Source organism: Mirounga angustirostris, unplaced genomic scaffold, assembly GCF_029215605.1.
Source record: "Mirounga angustirostris isolate CCGP_5_RB_7025 unplaced genomic scaffold, mMirAng1.0.hap1 SCAF_4, whole genome shotgun sequence".
Lineage (NCBI taxonomy): Eukaryota > Metazoa > Chordata > Mammalia > Carnivora > Phocidae > Mirounga > Mirounga angustirostris.
Genome location: NW_026991712.1, coordinates 185,638,386 through 185,657,947, shown reverse-complemented (window position 1 = coordinate 185,657,947; position 19,562 = coordinate 185,638,386). Strand labels below are relative to the sequence as shown.

Genomic DNA, 19,562 nt, shown 5'->3' with positions numbered 1-19,562 from the left:
ATGGAAGCACCCCCCCCCCCCACGGGTCCCAGAGTAATCCGGCTACTCTACCTGGACAAAAAGGGTTCACACTGAATATCCTGTCCAGCAGGACACTGGTGTTGATAAATGCAGATTAAGCACAAGTTTGATGAGCCAGACTTTAACCAGCAACACAGACTCCATGAATATGCCTCTTTCCTGATGTTTTTTAAATACACAGATTTGTAAGATTCCAGGAATTAAAAGACTGGAAAGCGTCAGGCTCCGCAGAGGCCAGAACAGAACAAGATTTGTTTTCAGAAATTCTAGAGCTGTCTGACCTTTGCCGACCGAATTAATAGCTGCAAATTCCTTTCTCTCTGCCACACTCTGTGATAAGCTGAAGAGGCAAATATTCCAAAGGTGTGAAGTCATTCCATTTCTAGTCAATTTTACATAGGTTTGGCAAACAGCTGGTGCATAATCAGAGCTAACTGCAAAGTCAAGACGGTTGGCACCTCCAGAGCAGTGAAGAGCTAGGCAGGGCAGGGCAGAGTCCCGCTTCCAAGGCCCCAGACATCCTTTGTCCTCTCTGCCCTTTACACGAAGTGCACCATGGTGGAGAAGGGAGGGAGACTGAGCCAGCTACAAGTCACTTTCCTCCATCTCAGCCACCCGTAGATAGAAGCACCCAGGAACACAGCATCTGGAACTGCACGCCAGCTGGTAAATACTAGACATTTTCCATAACAGAGCGGATCACGTGCAGCCCCTTAATCTACACACCTGTATCGTTCACCTTAACCGTCCATTCACCAACTAGGTCCATCCCTGTGCTAGCCAGAAGACTGATCTGCCTCGTGGAAGAGGGGGCAGGGATCCCTAAAAGCAAGGCAGTGTGGTGGAAGGACAGAAGGTAGGCTCTCCCACACTGCCTCTAACCTCCTGGCGGCCTTGGGCTGGGGAGGGGGGGGGGGATCACTTCACTTCTCTAAGCTTCAGATCCCTGCTACAGATAAGGGGTTAAACTACAGGATTCCTAAGGGATTGTCTGGTCTGAAAATTCTGATTCTAGCTACTTGACTTTGGTTTTGGACTAATTTTAGAAAATTACTTAGAACTTTAGGAAAATTGCAAAGACAGTACAGGACGTTCTTGTACACCCTCCCCCCAGCTTCCCCCGATGTTAACACCTCACACAGCCACGGGACAGCAGCCAAATCTCAAAGCCAACCCTAGAGTACTCCAAGGAACTGAACCCGGACTTTCTGGATTTTACCAGCTCTTCCACTAACATCCCTTACATGTTCTGGGATCCAGTCTAGGGGCTTACATTTCTTCATCCCGTCTCCTTAGTCTGTGAGAACTTCTAAGTCTTTGTTTTCATGATCTTGACCATATTGCAGCTCTTCCTAATGCAGGTTACTTTCTTAGACACTGTAAGACTGACGTCAAGGAGACAGGGAAGAGTGAGATATGGATAACGTCAGGGGCTGCTGACAAAAACTAGACCGTGGGCGGTCTGGGCCAAAGGATGTGATCGAACATCTGCCAGTGCTGAGTCAACGAGCTCTCTACTCCACCCGCTCACTGTTACCGGCTTCAACACCACCAAGCATTCCCAGCTCACAGGTGAAGCTTGCCATTCTGAAGCCAATTTCATTTTCAACGTGGGTATCGCACAAACACCGCTAACCAACTTGGGTAACTAAATGGCTGGTTTCACTGGTTTCACAAGTGGGGATCACTTGTACCTCTGCATCTTCTTCCTTTGGAATCCTGCCAGAGAATGACAAAGGCTCTTGAAGGTTAAAAGAAAAGAAAGGGTAGGAGCCTGGGTGGCTCAGTCGGTTAGGCATCTGACCCCCCTCCTTTTTTTTTTTTTTTTTTAAAGATTTATTTATTTATTTATTTGAGAGAGAGAATGAGAGACAGCATGAGAGGGAGGAGGGTCAGAGGGAGCAGCAGACTCCCTGCCGAGCAGGGAGCCCGATGCGGGACTCGATCCAGGGACTCCAGGATCATGACCTGAGCCGAAGGCAGTCGCTTAACCAACTGAGCCACCCAGGCGCCCCAACCCCCCCTCCTTTTTTAAAGATTTTATTTATTTGTCATGGAGAGAAACAGAGAGAGCATGTGCGCACAAGCAGGGGGAGCCGCAGGCAGTGGGAGAAGCAGGCTCCCTGCTAAGCAAGGAGCCTGACAGGGGGCTCGATCCCAGGACCTTGGGTCATGACCCAAGCCAAAGGCAGACGCTTAACCAACTGAGCCACCCAGGCATCCCTAAGTGTCTGACTCTTGATTTCAGCTCAGGTCATGATCTCAGGGTTGTGGGATCAAGCCCCCCATCAGGCTCCATGCTGAATGTGGAGCCTGCTTGGGATTCTCTCCCTCTGCCCCAAACCCCTGCTTGCTCTTGCTCTCTCTCTCTCTCTCTCTCCAAAACAAAACAGAACAAAACAAAACAAACCTGAAAACTTACTAATGGCTGAAAGCAGAGCCAGTACCTTGTGCAGCCTGAACAAGCTCACATTTCCTCCCCAGCACCACCAACAGCAGGCAGGCTCTGACATCTTGGGACTAAAGGCGTCTCAGGGGCTACGGTTATGACAGCGCCCTTCTTCCTTCAGCGACTGCTCATATGTTCAGACTAACAGTTATGTGGCCAGTGGATATTGTGAGCAATTTACAGAAGTTGAACAAAGAACACCAGTAACAACAGCATGAAGGGAACTCCGTTCCTCCCAGGGGAGGATGCTCTGACTGAAGCAGGAGAATCCTCATGTTAACCAGTGGGGGCGGGAGGGTCTCCTTGAAGGAGTGACGAAGCGAGCCCCACAGAACACTCTTGAGTTCATGAGACTCTTCCTTTACAGCATGAACAATGGGCTCCATTTTCCCATCGTATGTTAGGCACTGATATGTGTCTTAGTAAATATCTGGGGAGGTCTCTTCAAGTGCTCTTCCTTGAAGGCATTTTTATCTTCAGTGAAAGCTCAGTGTCAGGGCAAAAAAAAAAAAAAAAAAAGCCAATTCTGATCGATGAGAACTTGATTTCCCTATAAAGTAGCTTACTAAAATATCTGAATATAAAAGCTTATCCATTCACCATCTGTGACTGCCTACATACTTTTATAATCATTACTGTGTGTGTGGTTTTGCTTTGCTTTGTTTCTAATGGGGAGATAATTTGGTTTGGCGACAGGAAACCACGCAGTATTTTGCCAGAAGATGTCACCCTGCCGCTCCATTAAGTTGGCTGCTAATGCTGGGAATTAACAACCCAGACTCTGAAGGGGGGGCCTCCAGCCTTTCAGCGGCCCTAACTGCACCCATGAGAAACTGTAACCGACCCAGGTCTTCAAAAAACAAGGGAGCTTGAGCAAGCGTACAAAGGGTGAGGAGAAAGTCGGTAAATACAACGGGATTCTATTTTCCTTTCAGGATGGAAAAACGCTAAGCTATTAGACCTGACGCTCTGCTACAGTGAACTAGTGTGACGTGAAGCACGGCTGTCTCCATCGGGCCAAAGGCCAGGGATCAAATGCCTGCTGGAGCCAGGTGGGAAGACGGACGGAGGGCAGGCCAGCTGTAAGACGACAGGAGGTGCTGAGCGCTGGGATGGGGGACAGCAGAACCCACTCTCGGGGCAGAGGCTCCTCACAGGGGACTTCAGAGATACTGCTACCAGATTTTCTGAGTTTTCCAAGAGAAGACAGACAACTGGATGTTTATGCAAAACCTCCCATTTTTAAATGTTAGCAACTGCAATTTATTGCGTGGGCACCCAAAACCTGGCCACGGGTACAAGGTGGCCCATAAGCTACCAATATTAAGCAGCAGTGGCAAGGGACCTAGAACCTATGTTGCCTCTCTTGTACTCCTTATCCGAGGCCTGCAGAAGGCTCTGATACTAGAGGAGACAGGCTTACAGGCTTGAGATTAAATACCAAAAGAACTTTAAGGGTACTTTATACGGTGATGAGAGAGAAATCAGCGATGGCCAATTTAACGCTAACAACCTCCCACCATTTCTTGGGCATCAGAACCAAGTTTCTTTAATGAAATTAAATCATAACACCTACATGTTCTCATTGCAACTTAAGAGTTTTCCCACTAATTCTCATATTCGTTTTCCCACTTAATCCTCGTGCCTTCCTGCTGCAGACAGTAACGCGGACGTGCGCGAGGCTCTGATGGAGGCGGCAGCAGAGCGAAGGAGCACAGAATCGTGTGAATTTTAGTGATTGTCTTCATACAGCATGGCTGCCAGGGGGAGCTTATTTCATGATGGGCAATTTAACCCAGCAGTTCTCAACTTTTCCCTGCTTCCATTTTGTTCACATGCACAACACGTGACCAACACGAACACATCCCAGACCCAGGTACTGGTAAGCTGGGGCGGAGAGAGAGCACAGAACCGCGCCGGGTGGCAGGAAATGCATGTGGAGGCAGAACTGCGCTCTGCAGAAACGGTTCTCCATCAACCCTCCAACCGGCCTGTGCCCTCCCCGGGGTTAGGAATTACTGGCAGGGTCTATACCCTTTGCTTTTTACCTGACAGGTCAGGAACTGAGGACAAGCTGGATGACTGACCTGCCCAAGTACACAGAGGTATGCAGAGGAATAGCCGAGCTTAGAACTCAGTCTCTGAGACCAAAATACCAGTGAGGAAGGGATTCTAGCGTCTCCCAGTATTCTCACACACATGATCCCAGAGTGTGGGATCGGAGGGCAGTTGTTCTGTAGATGCGTGAGGACTCCTCTGGGACACCGGACTCGAGGTTTCTCTTACCTCCCATCCTTCCATTTCCAGTCCTCTCTTCCCATATATATCATAGATGGCCCTGGTCTGGGGGTCGCTGAGCACTGCAAATTAAGAAGCATGCATGTTTAGAGAGCACGGAATTCTCCTTTCAGACCTGGCAACAACATCATCAGGTAAGTCCACCTCTTCTTTCCTGTCCAACCCCAATCTAGCCGAGAGGCCCTTTTCATCTCCTCTGCATCTTTCCTCCTAACTGCCTCTCAGATCTGATCCAGGATGTGCTGAAAGGTGGACACAAATGAGAAATATTGGGTTTTTTGTGTCCAAGCCACTCTTAATTGTGAGGTGCGGAGGCTGCACCCTAGTATCACTAAAAAACAGTTGTTTTTAACAGAATTAAGTTTCCACCGCAGTCTATAATGGACCTGGGCTTGAAAGAGTTAATTCCAGTTTCTAAAGCTTATTCAGATAGGCTCTGATTGTAGAAAAAGGTGATTTATTATTTGCTCTATTATAGAGTTTCACTAACTCCTAAGACAGGCTCCCCCTATCTTTCCTCTTTTTTATAAATCATTTAAAGCCACAAACACTTTTCAACTATGGTGGCAGCCACATCAGTGAGGGACGGAGCTACTGCAAGGTCGTCCAAACTGAACATAAGTGTCAGGAAATCTAACAGTTGTCCCCCTTCTCCTCTGCCAGTTTCTGATCAAGACCTTTGAATCTTGTTTCCCTTGAGACTTCCCATATATTTTTAGGCCTAATTAAAAAAATGATGTAAATGATTCTATCCATATTCAAATCTAACGGGGAAGAAAGAAATGCTGACCACTGGAAAACGTGGGAGGCAGACTTCTCGAGCTAATCTGTAGGATTTCACAGAGAATTATTTATTGACAGCTCTGCTTTGGTCTCTCCGTCAGGATGAACACTGGGGCCAGCTCTGCCTGCCGCAGCATTTCTACAAGCTCCATGAGGGTTTTCTGTTAACTCTTCCCCGAATCTCCAGAACCACACGAATGGGCTATGTGGGTAATCTGGACAGCAGTAAGATTAACGCAGCCATTCAGACAGCAGAATACGATAGAAGGACCAGGCTTCTGGTCAGGACCGCCGCGGAAGTGGTCTGACTGGAGTTAAGTCCGCTGAAGACCCACCACTGAGCTCAGACACGCGCCATGCGCCATGGCCCAAGTTGTTACTCCTCAGTAAAATCTAATTTTCTGGTAAAACCATAAAGTGAAATACAGCATATGCTCTTATGTCTGCAACGAGAAGTCTTTATTCTGTAAAGAAACACATTACTGATTTTTGGTCTAAGGAGCAAATCACCGAATGGCTCTGATTAATCAACTTATTTTACTTGGTGTGTAACCTAAGAGTGAATTATTATTTTTTAATTTTTATTTTAAAACTGTGGCAAAATAAGTATAACAGAGAATAGATTTTAGTGACTTTTAAGTGTCTGATTCAGGGGCGTTGAGGACATTTACGATGTTAATGTGAACACCACCACCACGTGGCTAGAGCTTCACCACCATCTGCAACAGAAACTGGGGACCTATCAGTGACTTGAACGTTTCATACACAAATACATCACAAAATTTTCCTTCTGAAATACCTGAGATGTAAGCATAAAACCCTGCATTACTTGATTATACTTCCTGTTGGCCTTCTTAAGATCATTTTCCTCCTTTTGTTAGAACCTTTCCTAACTGAATGCTCCGGAGCCAAAAAAGTCAGGGTCAGAGGAAAAAACGTTCCTGTACATCTTCTCATAAAAAAAGAGAACAAAGAAGGCTTGTAGGTAGCGATCAGCCTTTTACCTCTAAGAGTTCCCTTTAGAAGAAAGCCAGCGAGCGATTTAGAGCCCGAGTGCTCCCTGCAGCCCAGACCTTGTCTTCTGCTCTGCCCGCACTCTCATTTCCCACTTACTGGCCACATATTGATTTCCAAAGCAAAATACTACTCTTTCAAAGGACCCTGTCAGTAAAAAAGCACTAACCTAACCTCCTCTCTTATACACCTCTAAGGACTCTCTTTCTGTCCTCTACAAATCAAGTCTCTTAAAAATCGAGCAGCTGTTTCCAGGGCGTCTGTGTGAAGCCAAGCCCTCCGCTGACCTTCATAAGCCTGGTGAACAAGGTTAAACAGTCGTTCTGCTTGTGATTTGAGCTCTGGGTCTCGGTGCTTGTCGGGATGGTAAAGCATACACAGCCTCCGGTAGGCAGCTTTCAGCTCTTCAGAAGAGGCCTACAGAAAGAAAAATCCAATTAGAGAACAATCAATGCTCCTTAAATATTATCATTATCAGAATCAGCCTTGAAATGGGAGCCTGTCAGCCACTTTCCAACCTGTCTGCTCTCTGCACACGGGACATAATGAAGTTAAGCTTTATTGCTTCAATAAGGCTTCTTTTTTCCACAGTTAATAAAGTGATCAATTATGGACATCAATAGCAACTGTGTTTTGCTGGGAAATGCTGCTATCAGAAGTGTCTCTAACACTGGTTCATTGTGCTCTGAGCTGAAACGAAAAACGTCAGAGACTGCTTACTTTTTAACCTAAGTTATTTGAAATAAATCATACCAAGGTACTCTTTTTTTTTATTAAATGATTTTATTTATTTATTTGACAGAGAGAGAGACAGCGAGAGAGGGAACACAAGAGAGAGAGGGAGAGAGAGAAGCAGGCTTCCTGTGGAGCGGGGAGCCTGATGTGGGGCTCGATCCCAGGACCTTGGGAGCATGACCTGAGCTGAAGGCAGACACTTAAGGACTGAGCCACCCAGGCGCCCCATATACCAAGGTACGTTAACAGAAAATTGGTTCAGATAGGAAAAAAGCTGTACACCACTAGACACAAATGCCATGATCTTATTCAGTTTTCCGACAAAGGAAACTCAGTGAATATTTACCCTTAAAAAATCAAAGACAAGGGGCGCCTGGGTGGCTCAGTTGGTTAAGTGACTGCCTTCGGCTCAGGTCATGATCCTGGAGTCCCTGGATCGAGTCCCGCATCGGGCTCCCTGCTCGGCAGGGAGTCTGCTTCTCCCTCTGACCCTCCTCCCTCTCATGCTCTCTGTCTCTCATTCTCTCTCTCTCAAATAAATAAATAAAATCTTTAAAAAAAAAAAAAATCAAAGACAAAATTGTAAAGCCAACACATGGCCCCGGTTCAACCTCTAATTCCAAAAGGTAGTGCAGAAAGCAGGCAAAAATGCTTTGCTATCCCTCAGAAGAAACAAAAGCCCTCCCTCCCAAAACCAAAAGAGCCCTCCCCAACACATGCGCCTCCCCAGTCCTCACACGTCCTCAGTTTGAGGGAGAACATGGACCAGGCGAAGAACAGATGATATGGAGTAAATAAAATGGACTCCACATGTGCTTTAGCCACACAGAAGGGAGGGACGTGGGGTAAGGACAAAACCCACATTCTACTTTGTGGGCCACACAGCCACCGAGAAGTTCTCAGGAACAGACTCCCTCAGAGGCCCTAGGAACACTGAGCTACCTATCTGGCTAGCCCCTTGGGCCTGTTTTTGGGAAGTATTAGGTCTGATTTTGTATCAGCCTCAGGGACCATTCTGGTCCATCAGAGGTGATGCTGAACGCGCAGCTCTATCCAGATGATCGGTCAAGTAAAGAACATTTTATTTTGGGAGGCAACTCCCTCACCATTTTGACAACAGAAGCCCATTTCTGGGTTGCCGACAACATGCCAGAGTGGCCTGAAAAACCAGCCATCTGGGCAGAGGACTGGGACCAGGTCCCAGGTGACAATGCTGGGACTCACAGTGCTCTAGGAGGAGGTCTCAGAACATGTATCTGCAGGGAGAACCATCACAGGGACTAATCAAGAGATCAAGGTACAAGGGAACACGTTACATGTTACACCATTATTTTTCTATAATTTCTACAACTTTTCAGTATCTTCCAATTCCAGGACTCATGAGTTTTTTTCACTAAGGAAAAAAGGCAAAACTTTATTGTACTTTAATAATTTTCGGCACAAAATTTAAATGCTTTATATGAGATTAAGTTATTCAGATGCTAGAAAATCAGCAATGTTGTGCACGTTTACTAGAAGTTTTCTTCTTTTTAAAGATTTTATTTATTTATTTGAGAGTGAGCAAGGGAGCACAAGTGGGGGGGAGGGGCAGAGGGAGAGCGACAAGCAGACTCCCTATTTGAGCAGGGAACCCAATGTGGGGCTCGATCTCAGGACCCCAAGATCCTGACCTGAACTGAAGGCAGACGCTTAACCAACTGAGCCACCCAGGCGCCCCTCCTAGAGATTTCAAACAAGGAATTCTTAAGAACTCCAAAGGAAGGCACTGCATGTGACTGGTAAGATGTGTCAGTCACACGTGCCCAGTGCCCCTCAGTGCCCTCCCGACCATGTCTTCACCTCTAGGCCCACAGCTGCTTCTTCTGGGGAGGAGGTGGCTGGCTGGCTGACCTCTCTGAGCCTTTCCAGCTCTGACTTCACATGATCTGTTATCCAGAAAAGACAGAGCCATCTGTGAGCCCCTCAGTCTGTGGTTTAAAACAGACACAGACCTTCGCTGCTTGTCTGGACAGAGACTCAACAACACACAGTTTTAAATCAGCAGCTCCTTGGAGAGGGTCGAAGACCTTGTTGACTGAGCATCCCTTGGCCCCTAAAAATCAGGCAGATGTCTGCCCCATTCTAGCACTACTGTCTTTCTTCCTTCTTCTCTCTGGTGCAGCCTCTGAAAATTACACTATCGAACAATTGGTAGTTGGCTGCCTTCCCTCTTTCTCTCCATCTGCTCATCTACAAGATTTCCTCTGTGGTGACACACTGACCTCCAAGTTTATTGGTGAAGAACACAGGCTTTGGGGGCAAATGAGCTTTCTGACCCTTAGCGTGCTTGCTCACCTGCAAAAGGAGACAACTCTCAGGGATGGGGAGACAACGAAATGAGTGTGTGACCATACAGGGCTTCGTAGAGTGCCCCACACACAGCACAAGCTTACAAGTGTGGCTCTTGTAAAACCTTTTCCTTGTTTTCTCAACTTGCAACTGTGGACAAGTAGTACCTCTCTCCTCAAAGTCACTGTGAGGAGTAAATGAAGTAAGACCTGTATAGTGCTCAAAAATGCGGTGCACACAGGAGGGATCTGATCACTCCAGCTATCATAACCCAAAGTGAAGCTCGATACCTCTCGAAACCGGAACAAATCAGAGAGAAGGCGTCACCCTGGCACGGGGTAGCAGGAACACTCATTTGTGAAGCAGTCCCTGTTTGTGAAAATTCACTGAGCTGTATGCTTACGACATGTGCCCTCTTGCAGATGTATACTCTGTTTCAGTAAAAAACACGAGACTCCATAGAAGAGATGTGTGTCCACATTCCCGTGTTCGCAAATCTTCTTTCTTTCTCCTACCCTTGGCTTCTTTCCCTGCCAACATCAATCATGCAATGCATTTCTTGCCACACTTGGCCAATATGCCCCCTGTACCAAACCTCATTGTTTTAAGCAAATAATAGTTAACTAAATAAAATAGATCTTCTCCAGGTAGGTTTACCTATGTAATGATGTAAAAGGGGCTTGCTCCTTCCTAAACAGCAATTACAGATTATTTTCTCTCGGCAAATTTTAATTGTTCTTTCCAGCATCTCATAAAAGTTACAAGTGCACGATTAGACAGATTTGGCTGACTTCTAGCTTAGGCTGCTGTTTCCTGGTTGTTAGAATTAAACTAGATGACAAGAGGGTAGAATATCTAATCTGCAAGACATTCTGTAATCATATTAATAAATGGCTTAATGTGCTATTGATTAGGTAATAGAAATGAGAAGTTTCATTTTTAATAAATATTACATTCAATAGGTTAGATTGGGCCTTTCATCATAACTCAAAAGCTAAGGTCACTGGGTCGATATTTCATAAATGATAAACTCTTTATCATAAAAATACTGGTATTTCAAAATCTGTGATATCATTAAAAATGAAACCTACAGTTGCATACTCATTTCTAAAATCCTATATAAAATTAACAGGTGTATTGTGCTTTTAAGTCTGAAAAGTTTCATCATCTCAATCATCTGGTTCTATTTTTAATGTAAAGTAAAGTAAATCTATTATAAATTCAACCTCATAGATCATAAAACTCACAGTGAAAAGGTCCTTTGTGACCTGACCATAGAGTTTAGTGGTCTGTTAAAATGGTTGGATTCGATGCTATACGGTACAAAAATGACATTCCCTGCAATAAGACACAGAAACAAAAGGCTTACAGATTAGAAAGGAAAAAGTAAAACTCTGTATTTGCAGATATCACTTACATGGGAAATCATAAAGACCCTACAAAAAAAGCTACTAAGTGATGTTATAGCAAGGTCATGGAGTACAGGGTCAATATGCAAACATCAATTTATTTCTACAATCTAAAAACTGAAATTTAAAAAGACAATACTGTGTAGAGTACATCAACAAACACGAACTGCTTAGGGATGGATGTAACGAGTGTGTGCAGGACATGTCTGCGGGCAACCCAACACAGTACCGACAGAAACTACAGCCTGGAAACAACAGGAATAAAAGCGTCTTCATGGACCAGAAGGGTCAATATTATTAAGATGCCACATTTTCCCAAAACAAGCTACAGATTCAATGCAACCCAAAATCCCAGCAGGCCTTCTTCTGTAGAAATTGACAAGATAATTCTAAAATTCATGTGGAAAAACAAAGGATATGGAGAAAAATAAATTTAATTTTCCTAGTTATTTTATTAGCCAAAATAGCTGAAAAAGAACTGGCGGACTCCCATGACTGGGTTTTAGGATTTACTACATGGCTCTGGGAATTGAGACAGTGTGGTACTGGTGAAAGCTGTGTAAGTCAATAGCACAAAGGCAAGTCCACAAATCGACCCCCATACAGAGCCAGGTGGTTTTTGACAAAGATGTCAAGGTGGTTCAATGGGGAAAAGATATCCTTTTAATACATGATGCTGAAAGAAAGGAACATACATATACAGAAAAATGAACCTTGACCCTTACCTTGCATCATATGAAGGGGGCACATGGAGACCTTCAGAGAAACAAAGACAGATAAACAAATGCTGAGGGAATTCATTACCACTAAACTCGCCCAGCAGGAAATGCTCCAGGGAGCTCTGCAGGTTGAAACGAAAGGATACTAGACAGTGACTCAAAGCCATATTAAGAGGCAAAGGTCTCAGTAAAGGTTAAACCCACGGGCAATTATAAAAGCTAGTGTTACCGTGAAAACGGGTACTGACGCCACATTTTGTTTTCTTAATAATTTAAGTGACTAACACGTTAAAAAAAATTATTAGACTAAAGGCTAGTCCTTTGTAACTTTGGCTTGTAACTTCACATTTTGTTTCTACATAATGTAAGAAACTAAAGCATTACAAAAAACAATTACTAGATGGAGTGCCTGGGTGGCGCAGTCGGCTGCGTGTCTGACTCTTGGTTTCAGCTCAGGTCATGATCTCAGGGTCATGGGATGGAGCCCCTGTCGGGCTCTGAACTTGGCAGGGAATATGTTTGGGATTCTCTCTCCCTCTCCCTCTGCTCCTCCCACTTGTGTGTGCGCTCTCAACCTCTAAAATAAATAAATCTTTAAAAAACCCCAAACAATTCTAGGTTATCTTTTGGACACCCAACGTATAAAGATGTAATTCTGTGACATCAATAACTGAAAGACGTGGGACAGTGCCGTATAGGAACAGAGTTTTCCTACATTACAGAAGTTAGGTTGGTATAAATTCAGTTAGAATGTTAGGATGTTACATGTAACCACAAATCACAGAATACATGTGAAAGGAAATGAAGGGCGCCTGGGTGGCTCAGTCGTTAAGCGTCTGCGTTCGACTTGGGTCATGATCCCAGGGTCCTGGGATCGAGCCCCACATCGGGCTCCCTGCTCAGCGGTGCTTCTCCCTCTCCCACTCCCCCTGCTGGTGTTTCCTCTCTCGCTGTCTCTCTGTCAAATAAATAAATAAAATCTAAAAAAAAAAAAAAAGGAAACGAGAAGCAGTTAAAACGTTTCACTATAAAAAACTGGCTAGGGCGCCTGGGTGGCTCAGATGGTTAAGCGTCTGCCTTCGGCTCAGGTCATGATCTCAGGGTCCTGGGATCGAGTCCCGCATCGGGCTCCCTGCTCCTTGGGAGCTTGCTTCTCCCTCTGCCTTTCTCTCTCGCTCTGTCTCTCATGAATTAAAACAAACAAACAAACAAAAAAATTAAAATAAAAAACTGGCTAAACACAAAAGACCGTAATTTGGAACTTAAAGGACAAAAAAAAGATACAGGGCATAGAAAGGAAACAGCAAAATGGCAGAAATAAGGCCCTCCTTATCAACAGCTACTTTAAATGCCAATGGATTAAATTCTCCAATAAAAAAAGAGATTGGCAGGATGAATTAAAAAAAAAAAATGACCCAGCTGTTTGCTGCCCACAGGAGACTTACTTTAGAACCAAACACACCAACAAGCAAAGAGTGAGAGGACAGGAAAACATTCCTTGTAAACAGTAACCAAAAGACAGGGGCGGGTCTACTAACATCAGACAAAACAGACATTAAACGAAAAAACTTTACAAGAAACAAAGAAGGACAATACATGTATCAATACAAGGTTCAACTGTTACCTAATAAGAGATTGTCAAAATATATGAAGCAAAAATGGACAGAATTGAAAGGAAAAATAGACAGTTCTACAATAATAGTAAAATTTCAATATTTTCCTTCAATAACGTAGAGAATAACCAGACAAAAGGAAGGAAACAGAGGACGTGGACTACATGTTAAGCCAACTAGATCTAATAGACATGTACAGAATATTCTACTCATGACAAGAGAACATGCATTGGGATGTGTGCACATGGGATGTCATGTATGTGGGAAGTCTTAAAGAACCTAAAAAGCTACTAAGTGATTTTAGTAAGGTAATGGGCTAGGGGGTATCAATAAAAAGTTCAATATAGCAAGAAGATATATGTTCAGCCATCAATTAAGTCTCAATAGATTTAAAAAGATGGATGTCCTAAGTGTCTTCTCCAACTACAATGGGATGGAGTTAGAAATCAGTAACAGAAAGAAAACTGGGGGCGCCTGGGTGGCTCAGTTGGTTAAGCGGCTGCCTTTGGCTCAGGTCATGATCCCAGGGTCCCGGGATAGAGTCCTTCATTGGGCACCCTGCTCAGCAGGGAGTCTGCTTCTCCCTCTCCATCTCCCTCTGTGCGCTCACGCTCTCTCTCTCTCTCAAATAAATAAAATCTTAAAAAAAATAACTGGAAAATTCACACATTTGTGGAAATTTAATGACACATTCTTAGATAACTAAGAAGAGATCGTGAGGGATATTAGAAAATAGAGATGAAAGAAAAATAAAACATACTGAAACTTACAGGATGCAGTAAAAGCAATGGTGTGGGGGAAATTTATAGCTATAAATGTTTACAATAAAAAACAGCAAAGATCACAAATCAACTGATGAGGGAACAGAAAGCAAGCTGAGGACAAAGCAGAAGCTGACACCCCACAACCCTCCCCACCATGGGATATAGGTGACATTCCTCAGGCACTCCCGGTGGCCCTAAAGGAAAAAGGGAGATTTCAAAAGAACTTTCATATGCTAAAGAGGACCAACAAGATACTGGAGGCCTTGCCATTGTCAAGTTAAGGTTGTTTTTTTCCCTCTAGCAAGGCATTAACATTAAGATAGCTGGGAGATTCCTGGAAAATGTCACACACGTCCTACCCAGGAGTGGGGGGTGGGAGGAGGTTGCAGGGTGTCAGCTTATGCTTTGTCTTCAGCCAGCCTTGTGCTCCCTCATCACAATGACCCAATATATAACTAAGGAACTAGAAAAAGAACAAACTGAACTCAAAGCTAGCTAGCAGAAGGAAATAATACAGATCAGAGCAGAGATAATAGACAATAAAAAAGCAACCCAGAAAATGAATGAAACCAAAAGTTGGTTCTCAAAAAAAACAAACAATTTTTTTTCAACTAAATTGACAAATCTCTAACTAGCTTGCCTAAGGACAAAAAGAGAAAAGATTCAAATTACTAAACTCAGAAATGAAAGTAGGGATATTACTAGTGATTCTATAGAAAAAGGGTTATAAAAAAGTACTATGAACAATTAATTGTCCATCAACAAACTGGAAAACCTAGATGAAATGGACAAACTCCTGGAAATACAAAACCTATCAAGACTAAATCATAAACAAAATCTGAAAAGACCTATAATTAGTAAGGAGATTTAATTACTAATCAAAGCCTTTTTTTAAAGATTTTATTTATTTGACAGACAGAGACAGCAAAACAGGGAACACAAGCAGGGGGAGTGGGAGAGGGAGAAGCAGGCTTCCCACTGAGCAGGGAGCCCGATGCGGGGCTTGATTCCAGGACCCTGGGATCATGACCTGAGCCGAAGACAGATGCTTAATGACTGAGCCACCCAGGCGCCCCGTAATCAAAGACTTCCTGACAAAGCAAAAAAAGCCCTGGACCTAATGGCTTCACTGGTGAATTCTACTAGAAATTTAAAGAATTAATCGCAATCCTTCTCCAACTTTTCCAAAACAGCAAGGAGGAGGGAACGCTTCCAAATGCATACCAAAGCTAGAAAAAGAGTACAAGAAAACTACAGACCAATACCCATTATGAACACTGATGCAAAAATTCTCAACAGAACACTAGCAAACAGACTTTAGCAGACTAAAAGGATTATTATACACCATGATTGAGTGGGATTTATTCCTGGAATGCAAGGATAGTTCAGCAAAAATCAATCAATATAATACACTACACTAAGAGAACGAAAGAAAGAATCCCATACAATCATCTCAATTGATGCAGAAAAAGCATCTGACAAAATTCAACACCCTATCGTGGTAAAAACATTCAATAAACTAGGAACAGAAGGAAACTACCTCAGCATAATAAAAGCCATAAAGAGCTCTTACAACTGAAGACAGATCTACAGTGAACATCATACTCAATGGTGAAAGACTGAAACATTTTCCTCTAAGATCAGGACCAACACAAGGATGTCTGCTTTTCTATTCACCGTAGTATTGGAAGTCCTAGCCAGAGCAACTAGATAAGAAAAAGAAATAAATGGCATGCAATTGGAAAGTAATATAAACTCTGTTACCAGATTGTATGATCTTATATGAAGAAAACGAACAATTCCACCCCCCCCCCCACAAAACCTATTAGAACTAATGAATGAATTCAGCAAAGTTGCAGGATACAAAGTCAACACACACAAATGAGCTGCATTTCTATACACTAAAAATCAACATCTGGAAAGAATATTAAGGAAAATAGTTCTTTGTACAATAGCATAAAAAAAAAAAAAACCTTAGTAATTAACCAAAGAGGTAAAAGATTTTTTATAATGAGAACTATGACACACCACTGAAAGATTTAAAGAAGACATAAAAAAAAAGAAAGACATTCCACATCAATGTATTGGAAGACAATTAAAGTGTCAATACTACCCAAAACAACTAAAAGATTCAATTCAATCCTTATCAAAATCCCAATGACAGTGTTTGCAGAAATAGAAAAATCCACCCTAGAATTTGCATGGAATCTCAAGGGATCCCAAAGAGCCAAATAATCTTGAAAAAGAACAAAGTTGGAGGATTCATATTTCCTTATGTCAAAGCTTACTACAGAGCTACAGTAATCAAAACAGTGTGGTACCAGAATAAAGACAGATATGTGGACCAATAGAACACGAGAGAGGGTCCACTAATACCCATTCACATATATGGTCAAAAGATTTTTGACAAGGTGCCAAGACTACTCAATAGGGAAAGGACAGTTTTTTCAACAAATGGTATTGGGGAAAACTGGATAGTCACATGTAAAAGAATGAGTAGGACCCTTACTTAACGCCATATATAAAAACTGATGCAGTTGATTTTTGTGTTGACTTCATATCATGTAACTTCGCTGAATTCATTTATTAGTTTAGTCACTAAAAATGGATGAAAGACCTAAATGTTAAGAGCTAAAGTGTAAAACTCTTAGAAGAAAACATAGGCCAAAACTTTCATTACATTGGATTTGGCAATGATTTCTTGGTTATAACATCAAAGGCACAGACAATAAAAGAAGAAACAGACAAACTAAACTTCTCAAAACTAAGAACTTCTATAAATCAAGGGATACTATCAAGAAAGTGAAAAAACAATCTATAGAATGGGAGAAAATATTTGCAAATCATATTATCTAATAAGGAATTAATATCCAGAATACATAAAGAACACTTAAAACTCAACAAAACCAACCACCTAATTAAAAAATTGACAAAGACTTGAACAGACAGTTCCCCAGAGAAGATACAATAATGTCCAATAAGCACATGAAGGATGCTCATATCACTATTAGGGAAATGCAAATCAAAGCCACAATGAAATACCACTTCACACCCATTAGGATGCTATTATAAAACAAACAGATAATAACAAGTGTTGATAAGGATGTGAAGAAACTGGAATCCATGTAAACTGTTGGTGGGAATGTAAAATGGTATAGCTTTCATGGAAAACAGTGTGGTAATTCCTCAAAAAAATAAAAACAGATTTGCCATATGACTCAGCAATTCCACTTCTGGGCACATACCCAAAAGAATTGGAAGCAGGGTCTCAAACAGGTATTTGTAAACCCATGTTCACAGCAGTATTATTCACAATAGCTAAAACATGGAAGCAGACCAAGTGTCCATCAACAGATGAATGCTTATCAGCAGAATGTGGTACAAACATACAATCGAATATTCAGTCTTAAAAAGGCAGGGAATTCTGACACATGCTATAACATGGATGAACCCTGAAAATAACATACCAAGTGAAATAAGCCAGTCACAAAATGATAAATACTATATGATTCTACTTAGATGAGGTATCTAGTAGTAAAATATCAGAGACAGAAAGCAGAATAATGCTTGCCAGAGAGTTTGGGTGGGGGAGTAGACAATTATTGTGTAATGGGTAGAATTTCAGTTTTGCAAGATGAAAAGACTTCAGGAGACAGATGGTGATGATGGTTGCACAACATTATGTATGTACTTAATACCACGGAACTGTAAATATCGGGTAAGATGGTAAATTTTATGTTACATGTATTTTACAACTTATTTATTTATAAAGATTTTATTTATTTATTTGACAAAGAGAGACACAGCGAGAGAGGGAACACAAGCAGGGGGAGTGGGAGAGGGAGAAGCGGGCCTCCCGCCGAGCAGGGAGCCCAATGCAGGGCTCGATCCCGGGACTCCAGGATTATGACCTGAGTCGAAGGCAGACGTTTAATAACTGAGCCACCCAGGCGCCCATATTTTACAATTTAAACAACTGAGGGGCACCTGGGTGGCTCAGTTGGTTAAGCGTCTGCCTCCGGCTCAGGTCATGATCCCAATGTCTTGGGCTCGAGCCCCAAGTCTGGCTCTCTGCTCAGTGGGGAGCCTGCTTCTTCCTCTCCTTCTGCCTGCCGTTCCCCCTGCTTGTGCTCTTTCTCTCTGTCAAATAAATAAATAAAATCTTAAAAAAAATTTTTTTGGAAAAAAAACCCCTCAAAATGAAAAAGACTTAAATGTGAAAACTAAAACCATAAAATTTCTAAAAACATAATTCTTGTAACCCTGAGTTAAAGATTTCCTATACAGAATAAAAGAAAAATATTTGTAAAATATGTATCTGATAGACTTGTATCCAGAACATATGAAGAGCTCTTACTGAAGAAGACAACCCAATAAAATAATGAGTAAAAGATTTAAACGGAAACTTCAGCCAAAGGTAATATAGGAATGGCTAATACGTATGAAAAGACATTCAATATTGTTAGTCATTACGGAAGTGCAAATTAAAAACAAAAGTAATACTACTACACAACCACTCGAATGTCTAAAATAGAAGACTGAGAATATTAAATGTGGGTGAGGATGTGAAACAAAATAAACATCATTTTCAAAAATATGAACAAAAGCTTTGTCACTGGCATAGAGACAAAATGGCATCAATTCTTCTCGTCAAAATAGGTTAAAGGAATGAGTCAATGGCTGTTTTTCCTAGTGGAATTACCTTAAAAAACCTTTATTAGAAAAGTATACATATTCTTCATGGATAAAATGGAAAATATACATAACGTTTTAAAATAAAAATTTGTTTTTTCTGTAATAGAATTTTATAATCCCCCCCCTTTTCAGTTAAAGGTCTTTGTGAGGTTCTGTTTTTGTGGCTTTTATTGGTCATCAAATATTTTCTACATCATCTTAAATGGCTGCATAATATTTCAAATATGGCATTATCACAGTTTATATAAGGATTCCCTATGAACAATTTTCATTTGTTTTCAAAAGGCTGGAGTGGACATCCCTACAGCTAAAACTGTGTGTGCATCCATGATTATCTTTTTGCAAATAAGTTTCTAGAATTGTTGGGTTAAAGGCTGTAAGATTTCCGTTTTAGTCTGCTGAACTGCTCTCTATTAAGTGTCTAACATTTAATTATTTTAAAATTTAAAAATTTAATTTTATCAAAGGGATACATAAAACAGTTTATAAATGGAACTACTAGACTTACAAGCAAAACGGCATTCATCCCCACTCCTCAGGTGAGAAGTACTTTAAAATCTCTCAGCATTTTCCTCATTTATATTTCTAAATCATATGCTTATACTTGTATCCTTAATTTAATTTAATTTTATTTTTTTTTAAGATTTTATTTATTTATTTGAGACAGAGAGAATGAGAGACAGAGAGCATGAGAGGGAGGAGGGTCAGAGGGAGAAGAAGACTCCCTGCCGAGC

General features: G+C 42.1%; 1 protein-coding gene across 1 annotated transcript in view; it reads right to left on the bottom strand.

The window, feature by feature from the left end:
- The window catches only part of DNAJC11 (DnaJ heat shock protein family (Hsp40) member C11), a 76,365-nt gene that overhangs the window by 40,807 nt on the left and 15,996 nt on the right, over positions 1–19,562 (bottom strand). Inside the window, exons 2-3 of the mRNA XM_045898809.3 lie at positions 6,853–6,982; positions 4,757–4,830 (exon numbers count right to left, since the gene is read on the bottom strand). Of these exons, the coding sequence (XP_045754765.1) occupies positions 4,757–4,830; positions 6,853–6,982 (204 nt within the window). The remainder of the gene's footprint in view (positions 1–4,756; positions 4,831–6,852; positions 6,983–19,562) is intronic.